General features: G+C 35.8%; 1 protein-coding gene and 1 long non-coding RNA gene across 3 annotated transcripts in view; one reads left to right on the top strand and one right to left on the bottom strand.

Moving 5' to 3' along the window:
• LOC306870868 overlaps window positions 1–19,795 on the bottom strand; it is a 1,223,475-nt gene that overhangs the window by 871,667 nt on the left and 332,013 nt on the right. The gene's annotated exons all lie outside the window — the stretch shown is intronic.
• LOC306871041 (sperm-associated antigen 8-like) lies at window positions 15,349–18,529 on the top strand. The gene is made up of 6 exons (XM_079418704.1): window positions 15,349–15,576; window positions 15,725–15,884; window positions 16,335–16,380; window positions 17,820–17,934; window positions 18,064–18,126; window positions 18,213–18,529. Exons 1-6 carry the CDS (start codon window positions 15,508–15,510, stop codon window positions 18,339–18,341), a joined length of 582 nt encoding a protein of 193 aa, XP_079274830.1. The 5' UTR covers window positions 15,349–15,507; the 3' UTR covers window positions 18,342–18,529.

The following is a 19,795-nucleotide window of genomic DNA, read 5'->3' as shown; positions in this document are numbered from 1 at the left end:
CTGAAATCAAAGGGCATGTCGCATTGTACTGTGAAAGCAGAAATGTCAAAAATAATTGGAAGCAAGGCCTCTAATAGGACATCTAACAGAACAAGAGAATCTAAAGTAAGAGATATATTCAACTGTGCAAAGTCTTGGGCTTGTCTCGTTGAGAAGATGAAAGACTACAAAATAATAAATATGCATTTTTAAGGCAAATCTTTCATATCATGGACTACAGAAACAGACAAGTGATTTTACAGAACATCCTATACAACACCAGAGAACATCTAAATTTAGCATTTAGTGGCCAATTAATTATTCTTCCATTGCCCACCCCAGTAATGAAATGTATGATGATTCATATCTCCCCAATATACATCGCCCTCCCCAATAATAAAATTTAAAGTGAACCACTGTATAGTTCCTGTATAATTTCTCTCCTCTGTAGTTTGTCCACAGTGTATCGTTTGATTATCTACCAAACAATCATTTCCACTGAGGTGAGCAAAGAGAGCAACTGTGAAACAATAAAGAGGCTTGGAACCATGGGAATAGTGTAATCACAGTTGGGATAAGAAAGGCTGGTTTCAAACAAAAGACCTAAAATGGCAAAGCATTCTAAACTGTTTTGGTAATATGCAAACATATGCTCATATGCTCATCTGGTGAGCATTAGGAACAAGGTGGGTGGATTTTACTACTAGATGGTCTGTGGGCTCTAAATGTCCTTTCCACTTGTTTTGGGGGATTTTGAACAAGGCTGGACTCCTTGCCACCACATTTCCTCTCCCACAGGGTGTTTCTGTACGTGGCAATATGTACTTTCTCACTCAAAATAAATAGAGAAAAATTCATAGTAGAGTTGATTGTTTGTGCAGATGTACTGTAAGGAGATATTACTTACTGGTTGTTCAAGATGCAGGAAACACATTATTCTCTTGAAAAAAAGTTGTAAAAAGACACTTTGTGCATCTACATTTGCACACTTATGGACTATTGTATGCAATTTAGTAGTATAAAATGTAGTACACAACAAGAAAAGGTTAACTTTAAACACCTGGATGATGCACTTATTTCACTGAAACAAAAAGTTAAATAAACATAGGAAAACTGAACACTTTGTGAAGCTTTAATTGTGGAAGGAAACCTACTAAAACTATGTTATGTAATATAATGCATAGTTTAATAGTGTATAGCATAGTGTATAGTGTGCCATTTGGGACTCTACTCTTTTTGCTACATATGTGCATGATACTTTAAGGGTTATTTACACCAAGAACGATAATAATAATGAAAACTATAATGATGTCTATATTTACAAATATCATCTCTATATTCTAGACCTCTTGTCTCTGTTACTGTCTCTCACCACATAGGCTGGAGACTCGCGTGGCGTGTCTGTTACTGTCTCCTACCACACAAACTATAAAGATATGCATCTGCAGTCCCTAGGCAGGATGTTGCTTTTAAGCATAGTTTTAAACATACTAAATGTTGTACTCTCTAATATAAACAGGTATTAAATTCTACCTGGTCTCATGCTGCTCCAACTGAAAAACTGATTGTTTTTAATAATATTGCAGTGATGATAACTCTTGGCTTTTTAGCTAAAATTTTCACAGCTTGTTTATATAGTGTATAATGTTTTTAACGTAGTTATACTTGTATGGGACTAACTTGTAGCACAGTAAGATAAATGAGGGAGGATCATTGTATGCATAAAGAGTTTAGCAGCAGCCACAGATAATTGGTGCCTAATATTCCTGAAGATCACCAAGCTTGCTCTAGTACTTTTAGAGACCTTTTTAATATGTTCTTTAAAATTTTAGTTAGAAACCAAAATCATACCCAAATATTTAAAATGCTCAACATTATTTATTACCTCTCCTTTAACTTAAGTATCTGGACAACCTCATCAACTTTCTTGATCGAAAAATACATTCACATAGTTTTACTCACATTAAGAGTAAGGCAAGAATGACATAGCCAATCTGAGACTTTGTTCAATACAGCAGTAACTTTGATAGCAGCTTGTTCTTTTGTCTTAGCATAAGTATAAACAACTGTATCATCTGCATACATCTGAACCTGGACCTCTGGACAAACTGTATGCAGATGATTAATGTATAAGCTGAACAAAATTGGTCCAAGAACCGACCCCTGTGGGACTCCAATATTACAGTCAAGAAATGGTGAGCATGCGTCATTAATTCTTGTACATTGTTTTCTTAAATTTAAATATGACTCCATCCATGTTAATGTATTAGTAAAAAAATTAAACCTTGATAATTTAGATAAAAGAATATTATGATTAACGGTATCAAAAGCCTGTTTACACCAACAACACCTCCACTATCAGGAGTGGATTTAATTTGTTCAACAAAATAACAGTTTGCTGTCTCCGTAGAGGGATGTGCCCTAAAGCCAAACTGCATAGGATGTAATGGAAAATGACCAAGATTTAAATGCACTACTAACTTTGCAAGCAACCTTCTCAATTACTTTAGAAACAACTGGTAAAATACTGATAGGTTTATAGTTAGTTACAAATACAGAATCACAATCAAAAACATATTTGGCCCTAGAAGTCTTAAATTGGCTTAAAATTTATATTAAACAGGATTCAGAAATATTAAAAACACTAAGATCATTATTTGGTCATAAAATATCCTTTCTTCTCACTAAATCCTTGTGTTAAATCTTAAACTGAATCTATAAAATAATATTAAATATACTAGCAATTTGATGCTTATTTTGGAGTAAACTTCCATGAACTTGTAATTCAATGCCTTTATCATTTTTATTATTTTTCTTTCGTACTCTATTGATATTCTCCCCTATTCTCTACTATTCCCTTTTGCCAAAGGTCAATAAAAAACGTTTCTTTCTCTTTTCTCAATTTTTTTACTACTTAATTACGCAAGTGCTGAAATGTCCTTCTATCACGAGCTAACCCTGATTTAAACGCTATTTTCAAGGAAAATTCTGCTTCTTTCTAGAAAAAGTGACATTTTTACTAAATTCACCCTTAATCTTATTAATTGTTACCATTAAAAACTCAGAGGCAGCTTCTAAATTATCTGTAGATAAAATCTCATTCCAATCTAGTTTTTGTTTTAATTCCTCTTCAAATTAGTTTTTAGTCTTTTCGGTATAATATTTTGCACATTTTCGTTGTCTTGTTGATATGAAAACCTGTGTTTTGTTAATTTTCTTACCACTAATATAAGATTATGATCGGATAGCCCTGTTAATGAATTTATTGACTTAGTTATTATTTCTGGTTTGTTGCTAAATATTAAATCAGTTTCAGATGATGAGGTGATTCTAGTGGGTCCCTGAATTAACTGTACGAGGTCAAAATGACTTACTGTCTCCTGAAGCGTTTTCCTATTTGACTTCTCATTCCAATTTATATTAAAATTTCCAACCAAAATTAACTCTTTATTTTGATCAAACCCCTTCAAAAATTTCTCAGATGATCATAGAACATACTACTTTATGAAGGATGTCTATATATGCCCACTACAGTAAATGTCATACATGGAGATAAAACAATTGTTACAGCAATATATTCTATATCCACTAAAGTATTGAATTCAATTTCCTTACATTTAATGCAGTCCTTCACGTACATATTTGAATGGATCACTGTGGCCTCGCTTTGTTTCATCCACTGCTACTGCATCTTGAGGTCCTAAGGAATTTTAATGGCAGTCACAGGCCAAAATCAGAATCAGAATCAGTATCAGCTTTATTCGCCAAGTGTGCACAAACACACGAGGAATTTGGAATTTTGGTTTTTAAGAAGCTCTTGGTACATACATACATACATACATACATACATACATATCTGACATGAGAGCAGAAACATTTAAATCAAAATCTTAGGAATTATTCTCTTAATGGGTAAAAGGCAGAAACCGCATGTGGACCAAATGAGAAATCCTGTCCTGCTTGACAACAGAGGTCTTCTTGCCCTCTAAGAGGTGTCTGGCCATTGTCCTAGCATCCATATTTGATGGCATTTTGGATATTTGTTTGTGATAGTCCACCACAATCCAATCAAAAATGTAGCAGACCTTTCTCCACTGCTGCATTCAGAGAAGGGTTTAGAATGTGCTGTTCACCTCACAATCACCCACAACACCTTAACACAAGGTTTTGCACAGGCACAGCTATTACTCACATTTTCTTCCAGATATAAAAAAAAAAAAACTATTTATTGAACGTTTGTAACATCTTCATCGAACATATTTTTAATCATGTCACATTTATTTTCAGACTGGTTACTTGATCTTATTCTTATGTTAATTCTTTATGCTATTAAGAAGCATTATTTTAAGAGCTCTATGTGTATAGTTTGTGCACAGATCTGATGTTTGGGCAGAGTTTTGTACAAACATTATTTTAAATTACTTCAGAACCTGACTGGGTTACTCAGAACTCAATGGCAAGTCTGATTAAAGTTATACTGGCAGATGTTAATTGAGCCATGGGGATTGTTTGAGTGAAAACCCATCTCCTCTAAAAAGTCCCTGTCCATTAACACTTGATTTAGCTTGACAATAAACAAATCTTACTACACACTCTATGAGGCTCAATGTGAACTCTAATTATGAAGAGAAAGGAAAAGAAAGCAGGAAGCAGATAAACATGCTGGGTCTTGACTGTTGATGGAAAAATCAGTGAGAATGTGGAACCGAATTATGATGACAGATAACTTGCACCAGTATAGAGAGAAACAAAACAACAGCATTATATAGCTTTCATTTACTTGAAGAAAATGGAAACATTTTCTGAAGATGAGGTTTTCACTGGCCTCAAACACTGTCCACTGTTTCAGGAGATCATTTCTTATGCTCTGAAGCTGTCTCAGTAGTGCATTGCAGTGCATATCTCAAATTGTGAAGCATATGGTGGAGAAAAAATCTCACCTGCATTACATTTTGCATACTTTTGCAATATTCTATGTCATTTTGTACTGAGCTGTGCAAGTAGTGTGCTTACAGACATCATTTTAAGATCAGTTATGGTTTCCTTCACACGGAAAACAGTGAATGTTTCTGTATGAGGGGAAAAAAAACATTCACTTTGAGATAATACTATCATTCTAAAATTCAAGTACATAGTTTGCACATAAATTCACTTTTTTTTTTGCCTGATCCTAGGAACCTCCTAGAACAACTGAACAACCATATTGTAATATCTTCCTTGACCACATTGTTTAGAACATCATTATTTTACACAAGCATATTGTACTTACATGGGTACATATAACCAATCAAGGATATATATAAAAAAACAATGTTATATTAAACAGTTGCATAGTTCACATTGTTTTCAAGATTTTCTTTTAGATATTGTTTTCAAATATGTTTTAATGTGAAAATCACTTTAAAATCAAATAGCAAGCAATTATAATAATTTCAAATATAAATACATTTTTATCACCGAAATAAGATCCAAATAAGAAACACCTTAACACTGCATCAGCCATTTAGGTTTTGCAGGGACAAACACTATTCACATTGTGTTCTGAAAATATAATCTAGTTCAAATGGCTTATTTGTCGAATAGATTTGTTAGTTGAGAAGGTTTACAGGTACTGACCCCTGTATATCAAGGCATGTTATGGTTACTGTTGTCACAACAGTTCTCAGTATGTTTAAAAGAGTGTGTTTCTCGTCTGTGTGTGTGTGTGTGTGTGTGCGTGCATGTGTGCGTGTGTGTGTGCGTGTGCCCTGGGCAGGTGTTTGTGGATTGGTTTTTGGTTATTTGAGGACAGCTGCAGGCCATATGCTCATAACAGAGCTGTTTCTACAACTATAAATTGAGGATGGAACAGTTGAAGAATTTTAACCATGCTCTGTTTGTGCTGTTTGTCTATATCCAACTGGACTGCAACCATCCCTCCGGTGAACATAACTGGGGCAGGGCTCTCCAATATGTTTTGAGAACAGATAGCTCATGTTACTGATTATAATGTAGATTTTAATTGTCTGTAATATTTGTGTCACTAGCAGCACTTGTCGTGTTTACCTCCACCACAGTAATATTACAACACATGTTAAATGCTTACAACACACTCTTTGCTTTCCCTGGCACCCTGAGCACTCATAGACCTCAACTGAAGGTGTTTGTGTGCTATAGAATCGGCCCGTTAACAGTCTTACCGCCACACCTCACCATCCCAACCAGAGAAAAAAGTCTCCGAGGTCGTAGACTCTGCTCTGAAATGTGCACACCAGCTGACTATAACAGTAGCTGCCAAGCAAAACACAAGACCCTGGCTCAGGGGCCGGAGGAAAGGCAACTTAGCCTCACTTTGAGAGGAGACTTTGAGAGGAGTGCTTCTCACATAACCTGAGCCACCACTCAGCCCACAGCAGCAGAACTTTGTTAACACAAAGAAGCAGGCTGCACTGTCGTCCGAGCTAAAGTGTTATTCCAGCTAGGTAAATAATAGAGCTCCATTCTTCGTGTGATGAATAGCGCATATTAACAGCCACAAATTCTATTATGTTCCTGAGATCCCTGTGCAGAAGTTTGCTAAAAGCCAGTGCAGATGATTAATATTTTACTGTCTCGGCTGGGTAAGGGACCATATTTATTTATACCACAATAATAAATTTGTCAATTCTGACATTTGCAGAAACAATGAAATTGTAAAAATACTGTTATAAGTATAGTCCATAGTAATTTACATAGTAATGCTCTCCCTGAGAACGGTTTAGTGAAGTGATAAAATACTTTTCCAAGTTTCAGTTTTTCCAGTTTGCTCAATAATGTTTGTGTAACCTTCATTGGTGGAATCCAGAGACTCTAAAATAAAAAAGGAGGCATATTCACAGTAAAATGCCCATTCACATGATGGAAACTCAACTCAAAACTCAACGGGTTCTTGTTCAGGGCATATATTTTACATTGGACACGAGGTGTGGACTCCACATAGTACCAGAATTGTTTATTGTACAAAAGTAAACAAAAAAGTCATACTTAAAGTCATGTTTTTGTGGATGAAGACATTTTTGAGGATGAAGGGATGTCACACATGCTGTCTTTATTGGAATCTGCCTAATTTGACAATTTAATACTGATGCAGTACAATAGAGTTTAATTGGAATAATGGCCTTTGCTGTCATCAACAAAAAATCTGATGAGCCTATTTTGCTATCCTAACTACACTGAAAAAAAAACCATTGGACCAACTTGCAAAATACCCTAATTTATCAAATATGCAAATGCAATATTATTATTCCTCAAATTGCATGGTTTAGTTCAAACTGATTTCATATTTCATGTGATTTCATATTAATCAAAAAGCATTACTCTTTTAAAACCTAAACACATTTATACAAAGTAAAACGATTTCATATTTATTTTAAAGATCATGCACAAGTATGTATTTAGTTGCATTTTATTATTTACAGTTAGCACAGAACTTTGAGCAAACCATGATCCTGTATAAGTTCGTAGTATGGTGGCATCAGATCACATCAGAAACTAACCATGTTCCAAAACAAATATACCAGCCTAAGATGTAGTTACCAGAAAGAAACCAAATTATAAGCAGTCAGTGCTAACCATATGAACTGTGACTCATGGTCAAACATTGTTCTGGGTGTAGCGGAAGCAGGAAGCAACAGAATCATTCACATTGCTGCTGTTGTAACAGATAATGGTTCCAAGAGTTGCATTTGGGTGGGGGTGCATGTCAAAGATTTGGACTGATGTTTTTGGAAAACAAAAATCCTGTTTTGTATGGAAGACCAGATCAGGCCCCAGCTCCAGGCCAAGACTTGAGTAGGTTGAGTCAAAACTGAGACCTGATTATGGTCTGAATGAAGTATGAATAAGCTTTCTTTTGTGGTGAATGAAGCTTGGTTTCATGTCAGTGTCACACAAACCTCCACAGCCCACACATTAATAAATTAGTCATGACAAAAAATAATGATATCCGATGTATTTTTCTGTGAGCGATTATAAGGTTACCAAGCTTAATTCCGTAGCTTTTCACCCACTATAACTAATAAGCCTGAATTGATATTAGGCAAATATTGTAGACCTACTAGGGATGTAACGGTATGAAAATTTCTCATCACGATTATAGTGACCAAAATTATCACGGTTATCAGTATTATCACGGTATTGTTAAAATGTGCTGGAGATGTTCAAAAAGTACCGATACATAAACCACTTCACCAAGTTTTATACTTAAAAATCAACAAACAGCAAATAAAATGACTTTTTGTTTGCATAATCACTAAAACAATAACATTACCAGTGAGGTCTGGATTTTAAATGACAACTTGACTGACAACAATTTAATAGCATGTTCAAATAAATAATGTAAATGTTCAAATAAAGCTTTGAAAAAGTTTCACATAAAGGTAAACCTCACATTTCAGCCTTTAAAGAAAAGAGTTAAGTCAAAATGATAATTGATTAATAAGGGGAAGGGAAAGTGGTGTGTGGCCATGTATGGTGACCCATACTCGGAATTAGTGTTCTGCATTTAACCCATCCAAGTGTACACACAGTAGTGAACATACACCCGGAGCAGTGGGCAGCCAATGCTGCGGCGCCCGGGGAGCAGTCGGGGGTCCGGTGCCTCGCTCAAGGGTCTCACCTCAGTCGTGGTATTGAAGGTGGAGTGTTGGTTATTCAGGTTACAAGCCCAACTCTCTATCCACTTATCTGCTCCATAAATAATTCTATATAGCTTATCTGGATTGTTTAAATGTGTAGAATCCACATAAGCTTGTTTTTCATCAACCGGTTAAAATTTACAGCAGGTCATCATGCAAATTTGGTCCGTTTTTTGGCCAGACAGAAACTGCACACAGGCTGAATGTAAATAAGTGTCTGTAAATCCACTCTCTGACAGCAGGTGGCGCTTTATATGGAAAAGCTGAATTACAGCTGATTCCCGTGAACTCCGCGAACAAAGCAGTATTGCGTTTAAGAACACTTCCTTTAGATATTACATGGAGCTAAGATGAAAACAAAATGCCATCGAATCGTTTCTGAAGACAGTCAGATCCTTCAGAGGTACATTCATATAATTAATTCACTGATATATTCATTTGTATAATTCCCTCAGCACTCTTTTAAAACCTCCCAGCTTTTCCGCCCTGTTTTCACTCAGAATGAAACTAACTTACTCTGCTGCCGTGCGCTCGTGAGACTGTTACACGCTGCTTTATGCTGGACAGTATTTATTTATCCTGAGTTGTTCAGATCGCGGTAATCGAATACGGTTTTAATGATAATTAAAATATGAAACGGTAATACTAACCGTGGGGAATTTTATCGTCAAACCGGTAATCGTTACATCCCTAAGACCTACCGATTTGTTTTTGCTCAATATGATGTTAAGTGGAAGATCAGTGAATATCTAAAGAGAAGTCCTCAGTCCTAGATGAAACCTACGAGACAATGAGAGACGAATCTACCCTAACATATGCTGATAACGCTATATAATTGTCTTAAATTATTCTCTTAATATTTCTTCTGTGGCTCGTATAGTGAAAAACATAAGAAACGTATTTCAGTGCCTGAAATAAAGCTGCTCTGAATTTTCATTGATGACTGCAGTGTTAATAATTTTAATTATAGGCATATAATTCAATGTATAAATTAATAGACCTGTTTTAAAAAATCTTATTAAAAACATTTTCAATGAAGAGTAAGCTAATAGCCTATTTTATTATCCTCACAGCGCATCATGCGGTGATACGCTATAAAATTATCGCGGGGCAATAATTTCATGTAATTTAATAATAAAAGTAATATAGCCTAATAATAATAATAATAATAATAATAGGCCTAATAATAAGAAGAATGTAACAGGCCTACATTAATCGGAAATGCTAAATCCTCTTAATATTGCCAATCTTTGATGCTTATCTCTGGCTATCATCGACACATGATATCATGCAAATCAGCGCGGGGAGGTTATCTTTCTTCACTTCTTTCTTCCTTCACTGCTAATCTCCATCGCTAAAAGGACATACTTCCACAACAAAATTAACAATTCTTCTAAATCTTGTATGCTCTTTAAAATATTTTTCTCCCTCCTTTTTCCTCCTCCACCTCCTTCATCAGTTCTAACAACTGACGACTTTCCCACATTCTTCATTAATAAAATTGCAACCATCAGTACACAATTCTCCACACCACTCCAGTTGTGTTTAACCAGGTCTCTGCCTTTCTCACACAGAAAAACCTCCTGGACAACAACCAGTCTGGCTTCAGAAGTGGACATTCAACTGAGACTGCCTTGCTCTCAGTTGTTGAAGCCCTAAGACTGGTAGCAGCTTCCAAATCTTCAATACGTATCTTGCTGGAGCTGTTCACTGCTTTTTACATTCACCACAAGATCCTCCTGTCAACCCTATTGGCAAAGGGCATCTCAGGAACCACACTCCGGTAGTTTGAGTTTTACCTCTCAGATAGGTCCTTCAATGTATCTTGGAGGGGTGATGTGTTCAAGTCACAATATCTACCTCCTGGAGTGTCTCACGTCTCAGTTCTTGGATAATTTCTCTTCTCTGTCTACATGTCATCACTAGGTTCTGTCATTCAGAAACAAGGCTTTTCATATCACTGCTATGCTGATCACGCTCAACTCGGTCACCCTTTATATTAAGGTCCAATTCTTGCCATAAACAAACCACTAACTACAACTTTTGCCTCAATAAAATCCTAATTTGCTGCTTATTAATAGTTAGTAAGGTAGTTGCTAAATTTAGGTATTGGACAGGATTAGGGATGAAGAATATGCATAGTCATGCAGAATATGTGCTTTATAAGTACTCATAAACAGCCAATATGTTAACAATAGGTATGATAATAAGCAACTTGCTAATGGTCAGAATTGTGTGTTACCCTCACAAAAAAAAAGAAAAAAAAAAGGAAAAGTTTGTTGCATCTCAGGTTCATTCCCACCTTTTAAAAAATAGCCTGTTTGAAAAATTCCAGTCTGGTTTCCACCTATTGCATAGTACAGAGACTGCCATGGTAAATGTTCAGATCTTATCTCTCTGGACGCACTCAATCCAATTAAAACAAAAATTAGATCATACTCTTCATCTGTTACCACTGTTGTTCCTCAAGGCGCTCTTTTATTTATAATTTACTTACTACTATAATATTGGTTGTACTTTAAGGAAATATGGCATTCATTTTCATTGCTGTGCAGACGACACCCAGCTATACTTGTCCTCCAAGCCAAATTCTTCTTTCTCTCTATTGGATTGTTTACAAGAGACTAAATCTTGGTTTTCATGCAACTTTCTCAGGCTGAATATTGACAAAACAGAGGTTCTTCTTGTTGGCACTAAACCCAATTTGTCAAAATACAATAGTTTTTCACTCACTGTTGATAATTCTATAAACTCTTAATTTTCTCTGGTTAAGAGTCTAGGTGTCGTCCTTTATAGTATACTTTTGAAAAGCTTGTGAACAATATTACTCGTCATACTCATCAGTCTTCATACTTCCATCTACGGAACATTAACCTTCTTCGTCCATTCCTCACATTCAGTTCCACAGCTATTCTTGTATGCTCTAGTTACCTCACACGTTGATTATTGTAACTCTCTTCTGTTTGGGTTACCTCCCAAACTTAAATTGGTCCAGAACTCAGCTGCCCGAATAATTACTAGAACCTCCTCCATTGAGCATATCTCTCCTGTTCTCTACCATTTACATGAGCTTCCTGGTAAATATTGAGTAAAGTACTAGATTCTGCTTCTCACTTTTAAAGCTCTTCATAAACTTGTACCCTCGTATCTCTCTGACTTGTTTCATATTTACACCCTGAAGCGAAATCTTCTTCATCTGTTTCCCTTGTACCTGCTCCTCATCTCTGGAATTATCTTCCCCAATCTATATGAGAAAGTGATTGTTTGACTACTTTTAACTCTACCTTTTATTCCATTCTGATGATCCAATGATAGCTGCTCGCATCTCAGCATATCTGACAAACCTTTCTTGCTGCATGAAGGACCATCACCTTCAACCCAACCTTGCCAAGACAGAATTGCTTGTGGTTTCAACAAACCCATCACTTCATTACAATTTCTCCATCCAGCTAGGTACATCAACCATAACTCCTTCAAGGACAGCCAGGAACCTTGGAGTTGTGATTGATGATCAGCCTAATTTCACAGACCACTTTGCTAAAACTGCCCAGTCCGGTGGATTTGCTTTATGCAACATTAGGAAAATCAAGCCCTTTCTTTCGGAACATGCAACACAACTCTTTGTTCAAACTCTTGTCTTCTCCAGGCTGGTCTTCCAGCCAGTACTATCAAACCTATACAACTAATCCAGAATGCGGCTGCAAGATTAGTCTTTAACAAGCTGAAAAGAGTGCATGTCAAACCTCTATTCATCCTTTTAAACTGCAGCTAATAGCTGCTTGCATAAAAAATAAGGCATTGATTTTTTTTTTGCCCACGAAACAACCACTGGCTCTGCACCCCTTTACCTAAATTCACTATTTCAGAATTATGTGGCCTCCAGAAGCTTATACATGTGAACCATGCATTGGAGTCCCATCCCAAAAAGGCACAAAATCACCTTCACAGACTTTTACCTTAACTGTTCCCTCCTGGTGGAATGACCTGCCCAACTCAATCCGAGCAGCTCAGTCCTTAGCCATCTTCAAGAAAACACATCTCTTCCATCAACGCTTGACCCTCTAACACTAGCACTCTCTATTCTATTTCTATTTTATCTATTCTATTTGTATTCTACTATTCTTGCTTTCATTTTTATTTAATAAAACAATGAATGCTCTAAAACTAGCGTTCTGTATTTTGTCTGTATAATAAATGACCCTATATCACAAGCATTCTCGATTCTTTCAACTTGGTTTCTTTATATTTATTTATTTATTAAATGACGCTCTAACACTAACATTCTCTATTCTTTTTCTATTGTATCTGATTGTTTTCTGTTTATTTATCATTTAAAAAAATGTAAAGCTACGTATAATGCATTATGAACCGAGACTTGTCACAGCACTTATATATTATTGCTCTTCTTTTAGTTTTGATTGCTTCTGTTGTTCTAATTTGTAAGTCACATTGGATAAAGCGTCTGGTAAATGTAAATGTAAGAATGACTAAACTCATTAAAAACTGTTTCTGCAAGTGGTGAATTTATGTGTGTATGTGTGCATCATACCTCTCAATGTCAAAACCGCAGAGCATCTAACAGGAAAAGAGGAGGGGATGAGACTCAATCAACTTCTGATCCGTCTGTCCATAAAGCAAAGGAAGAATTAATTAAGGATGGCTAAATCTGATCCCAGACCAATCCTGCCAGAGTGAATGACCACACATAGGACACACTGTGAATTCTGGGTGGGGAAATGTTGTCTTAAGCTCCTGGAGCAGTGAGTGTTAGAAATGGTGCAGTTTGAGAAAGTTTTACACATACCTTTTGGCTAATAGATGTGCTATTTTTGGCAAATAGTAATGGCGTTGTGTTTTGGGAGAACCTTGTCACTGGGAGAATCAACTTTTTGATGCTGCTCAGTGGCCCAGAGGTAGTGATGTGTTGACAGTTTTAGAGAACACGGCTTGTAGAGTGTGGTGCGTGTTTGCTGAGAGAGACTTGGAAACAAAATGACAACACCAAGTTCATGGAAATACTTTCCATTACAACATACAAAGCCCTTAAGCTAGTTTACATCTCCCATTACCATACATTATCAAAAGCTTCACAATACATTTCTCCTAGAAATGCCTAGTATGAAAAAAGAACACCAGTATTCTTCGCAACTTGTAACAGTACTAAAGGGATCAAATAAGAATCTGCTAAGATACCGAACAAGCTGAAATTGTGGGAAAATTACTTGTGCCTATTTTGTGTCCATTTTGACTTTATTTGATTCTTATATGATCTTATTTAGCCTCTCATGAGAATGGAAAATCACAAATAAGTGTCTTTAATATCTCTTTAATATCTGAGATAAAGTAGGGGGGGAAACGAGATTTCAATGAAGTCTGCACACCAATGAAAGCAAACAATTAGCACTACAATTAACCTTGTGTTTCTATATGTTTTAATTAGGGTGTCTTATTTTTTCCATATGAGACAGCAAGAATCAAATCTAAATGTACAGTCATCTGAGGAAATCTGTTTCTTTATGCTTAAGATCTTTAGAGTTGTGTCTGAGGTGGCTAGTGAAAATGCTTCAATTTTGCATTTCATTTTTTAATGCATATATTTAAATTATATTTTTAGCAAAATCTTAAGTTTAAATCAGATTTTGCACAGATTTTCATTGTTGAAAGTTCAGAATAAGATACTGATTTATGTAAAACCAAAATCTAAACATAAAAAAGGGCTTAATTGGTCTGAATTTTGTAGATTCTGTGTTTTGTTTTGTTTTGTTTTGTTTCTCTCTGTCTGTCTAGGTATTTCTTCAGTAAGCATGAGACTTTGGTGGTCACTATTCTAACCTCAGTTCAACAGTCTGGAGCCCGCTGGCTTGTGGTTTTGGGGATGAGTTCAGAGAAAGAACTAATACATTCAGCACAGTGCACAACATTAAGTTACTGTCTGAAAGTGACTTAACAGAATGCACCAGTTCAACTTTTTCCAAATGTTTTCCAGATTCCAGGATGCAAGTCCTATCCATCTTTTGGGGAAATGCCTGGTGACATCCCTCTGAGTGATGTGAAAACTGATCCATCATACGCCATCATACGCCAATGATTTCATGTCTCCTACAGATGTAACATGAGTACAGACAGGCAGAATATTGAACACAGATGAGGTTAGACAAATGTTATAGTTTAAAGAACAAGGAGAGAAATTATCCAGTTGACATGGGTAATGGTGTTCCAATGCAACTACTCTGTTTCAAGTTGTTGTTATTCATTCATTCATTCGTTCATTTATGCTTATTGGTGAAGTGAAGAATTATAGTGAAGTATAATTTCTGGAAAAAAGAATATATCCCTTGTCCTATTTTATAGATGTATAACTATATATTTATAACTATATATCTATTAAAACTATATATAATTTCACACACACACACACACACACACACACACACACACATACACACACAATTTATTTAGGTTTTCATCGTTTAAAAAAATTAAAATAATAAATTGTAGGAACAAATTAATGCAATAAAATGCATGCATTGTTTGAAAATATAATTTTTCCAAGATTGTGTTGTGATCTTAGTGTTACAGAAAGAAAGAAAGAAAGAAAGAAAGAAAGAAAGAAAGAAAGAAAGAATGAAAGAAAGAAAGAAATCGTTTATTTTTTATTACTATTATTCAGTTGTCCAATGGAAATCGCGTTTGTTTACGTTACCATGGTGAGACGCACAAGCAGCGCTCTCGGGGTCTGTGCAGACTAGAGTTGAGAGGTGAAAACAAAAACACATCGACAAGCGCAATTCAATTATTTTCATTATTTGAGCCTCAGACTAACCCAGGCTGTTGCTTATCAAACAGCGGCGTAACGCAAAAGAACGTGAGTGCAATGACTTCAGAGGTTGATGAGGAAAATAAACCGGGTGGAAGGTGTTTACTGGGAAACTGGGTTGAGGAGGTATGTTTCACACAGCATGTTTAAATGATCCTGTAGGCTGAGGCTTAGCAAAGTTTTGTTTGTCATCCTGGTGGTACATCTGTAGTTGCAGTATGAACCTTTTACAATGACATGTTACACTTTTCACTTCTTCTTTCACGCGTTTCAGAGGGCTACTGCATTGCTAGACAGGACCGGGCCTAGATCATGTGTTCATAAGTACGGACACACAGGGATTCTTACCTTGGACGTGGCTGCTAAAGTACAGGGGATAAGTACATTCAAAGCTACTTTCAATTCTCCTAAAAGCCTTGGGGTGCGACAAAAAGGTAGGTTAAAATGATACAGGTGTTAATAATAGGAATTTTATCAATTCATAAATAAACATTTAGTGTGTTGTATTTATGTTTGTTCAGCAGTTTTTAACAGATGCTTCTGGGATGCATTCTTGACAAAACTTATGTCTGCCAGACCAGTAGGGTTTTCCTCTGTGATGCACGTAAATTAGCAGAACATTTGAAATGGTTTAAAGACTTAAAAACACACACATAATCCACAAATGTAACATAGCAAAAATCCAGAACTGAACTGGACTCATAGGAATAGTGACAGTTCGGTCAACTGACCTAGGGTTTAAAAATGTCTTTTGCATTATTAAATGTTAATTATTAAAATTCTTTTTCCTTCTTCAGCTTATATAGTACTCCACAAATAAAAGCCCTCTGTTCTTTCTGCTGCCTAAATCGTATTAATAAACTTCACTGTTGTTTTCATTTTAGGAAGCCGGGCTGAACTTTTGGAAAATGACCTCATCAAAAGAATAAGGTGGCTAAATAAACCAACATTTACTTTAAAGTTTAATGTTTAAGGACCTCATTGTGTGTAAAACACGAATGACATTTTTTGATCCACCCACATTTCTTGTTTCAAGTGTCAAACAGTGGGAGAGGAGTGATGTAAGAATGTTTGTGTCATGGTTAGATTCATAGTTTAATTTATTAATTGTATTTTTTATTTATTAAGCAACATTCTAATTCATTTTTGAACGTAACCTTGACAACAAGTCTCAGACACCAGACAAGTGGTTGCAATATTGTTTTTAAATTAAAAGAGAGAGAAAATATAATTCTGAATTGAGACAGTACTTCATATCCATAGAGCTGGTATAGGCAGGCATGAAAATACAAATAATCTTTTATAGAAGAATTTCATTTATCGACAGCAAGTTCACATTAAACCATTTTAGCCAAACTGCTTCACTTTCTAAACAAAAACAGTCAATGGATGTAAAGGTGAATGCTACTTTATTTATGCAGCTCTAAAATAAAGTGCAAATATTTCATCTCATTTTAAGCATCATAATTAATTTCTTGTTTTTACATAATCGTAATATATTAAGGCTGAGTTGGCTCTTCTTCTATGTCAGATCACTGTCACTGTGAATAAATGTTAGACAGACGTACATACATATATTTCAATCTGTTTTGTTTCCACCATCTGTTGATTTAGAGAGACTCCTTCTGCTTCACTTAGTCATGAGTCATTACTTCATCATCTCCAGACATCATAGTGACTGTGTATTTTGCAATATTAAAAACCATTTTCAAGCAGATGAGCTTTATTAAACATCTAAAATCAGTAACAGGATATCAAAATTTTCTTTGAAACTTTTTTGGGCCTGAAGAAAAGATGGCAGTATGCAGTTCGAGTGCTTCTAGGCTACATGTGTCAGCTGAACAACTGCCACTGAGATGAACAGATTTCTCTCTCTAAGTATATTAGAAGTCCTTGATTGAATCACAAATGCAAACCAACTATGCAGTTTTTTAACATAACACTGTCTGTAATATGTCTGTGTAGATTCATCACTAAATCATCCAGGTGTTTAAAACTTTCCAAAAAATGTACTTTTTATTAAAATCACTGGACTATAAAAAGCTTAACAAGATGTTTCGGTGTCTATCCAAACGCCTTCATCAGATGTAAAAACAGGAAGTAACTCGGGCAAATATATCCACAGAAATCACATGATCAACAGACCTATAGAGGTCATATGACTGCTAGATTAAATGTGTAACACATGCCAGATTAGATGGTGTTACAGCTCAAATTTTGTTGTTGACTTTTGTGGATATATTTGCCAGAGTTACTTCCTGTTTTTACATCTGATGAAGGCGTTTGGATAGACACCGAAACGTCTTGTTAAGCTTTTTATAGTCCAGTGATTTTAATAAAAAGTTCACTGTCTGTAATCTGTTTTACAGAGATCAGATACATGCAGAGATGAACACAGAGCCTCCAGCCCCTGAGTTGTGCTCTGTGACCAAAGCAGACTACAAGGCAGAGGGCTTTAAGTCTGTCCGTGCACCACTGACCACGGTCTGTTTCTAGTTACCATAACCTTCAAATATAATATTATTGCTGTGACAATACTTTTGCAAATGTGTGCACTGGTGTGTGTGTGTGAGTTTGTGTGTTTTTCGGCATTAAACAGCTTGTCTGTTTCAGGATCATGATTACACAGCTGAGCAAGCCATCACATTTTGGAGTGATAACTGTCAGAAGATTCAGGTCAGCATCTACTGTGAAGTTTCAGTCAATATGTTGTTTATTTCTTGCAGCACTGGAGTGGGTTTTGTAATGTTTTCTTTTTACAGGGTGTGACAGCAGTTAAAACTAAGGATCATCCGTTTAAAAGAAATGCCACTTTTAGTACACCAATCAGCGAACAACTAGATCAGCTCGACGACACAGTGCTGTACCCATCAAAAAGGGATGCTTTGTGACGAATGTAAAAATATCCACATTTGATCATTTCTTCTATCATCTTTCATGTCATGATTTTTGTCGAGTTTATAACCAACAATAAAGTTGTGCAGTGTTTTCCATGCCAAGTATGACTTCTTGTTTTAATGAAGAGCAAGTGACTAGTTAATTCTTCTCTAATAAAATAAATGTACTTGTCTTTGCAGCCAAAGGATAAAATGGTTACTTTTTCACTCTGAGAGGAGAGCTCTAACCACTTGCTGATGCTCTGTTTCTTTGGATCAGGATGGCTTATTTTCACACAGCTGTGCTGTCAATCAGAGCTGCTCTGTCGCTGCATTCCTCTTTCATGCTTTCAGCAGGGATTAATGTCGGGTAACTATGGCAACAAGTAATTTTAGACTTCATTAATTCAGTGTTTCCCTTTGTTTTCATAAACATTTGTTTTCTCTGAGGAAATTGACAGAAAGTTTTTAAACTGGCTCGATTCCTAAACAATTTAATGGTGTTGCTTCAAGGTTAAATACATTTAAATTATATTTTTTAAGTCGTTCATTTAGATCCATTCTGTCTTGTTTTTTGTGCCTCGCCAAAATTCAGTCCCAGAACAGTATCATTGTTTTTATACCGTGTTCCTAATGAATTGCACTGAGTCCCAAAGTCCTAATTTGAAACCATCACATAGTGATTTTGACTTTTTGCTTTTTTTTGTATTGAACCATAATTATAAATTGAAGGCTACGATTATATTTCATAAAGCCCTGGCTAAGCATGTTTGTCACTGAGTATATCAGTGCAAAGCTTTGGAGGATGACCTCTTGGCAACAGGACTGACTGTGACAGAGCTTGCTAGTGGGCGTTAATTAAGAATCATGGGGGCGAGAAGCGGCTGTGAACACACACACACACATGCGCTCACACACACACAGATGCAGTCCACTGAAGGCACAGATGCCAAATGGATTCTTAATGATCAGAATACGACGTCATCCCTATTTACTACCAAAATGTTGAGTGAGCAGTAATGATCAGGGAGTTCTTTAACGAGCAGACAGTGTATGGTTTCAAAGAGAGAGTAACACTTAATGCTTTATAAAATGGAAATACTGAAAATGTTGTTCTATTATTTTTTTTAAACTGATGGTCATAGTCCTACATTAGTAGGAACCAACCAGCAATTGGCAGCTATTTCTTTCAGTAAGTAGATTAAGCCATTGCTAAATACTATATATATATATATATATATATATATATATTTAGATAGTTTTGACTACATTTTTTCTTTTAAGTTGTGATCAGTAAGACAAATGTATCCTATTTAAAGTGTGGATAATTTATGACCTGTATGAGATAAAATACAACGATGAGAAAAAACTGGACTATTTAGCTTGAGCGTTGCAGTTAATGGAGCTCCAAGAAAAAGTGAGATATTCAAGTGTGCAATTTTCTTTTTAAGCTGGAAAGCCCATTGGGA

The sequence above is a fragment of the Barbus barbus genome (assembly GCF_936440315.1).
Source record: "Barbus barbus genome assembly, chromosome: 6".
Classification (NCBI taxonomy): Eukaryota; Metazoa; Chordata; class Actinopteri; order Cypriniformes; family Cyprinidae; genus Barbus; species Barbus barbus.
Note: the sequence above shows the minus strand (reverse complement) of the source record. Positions and strands in the feature narration are given on the sequence as shown.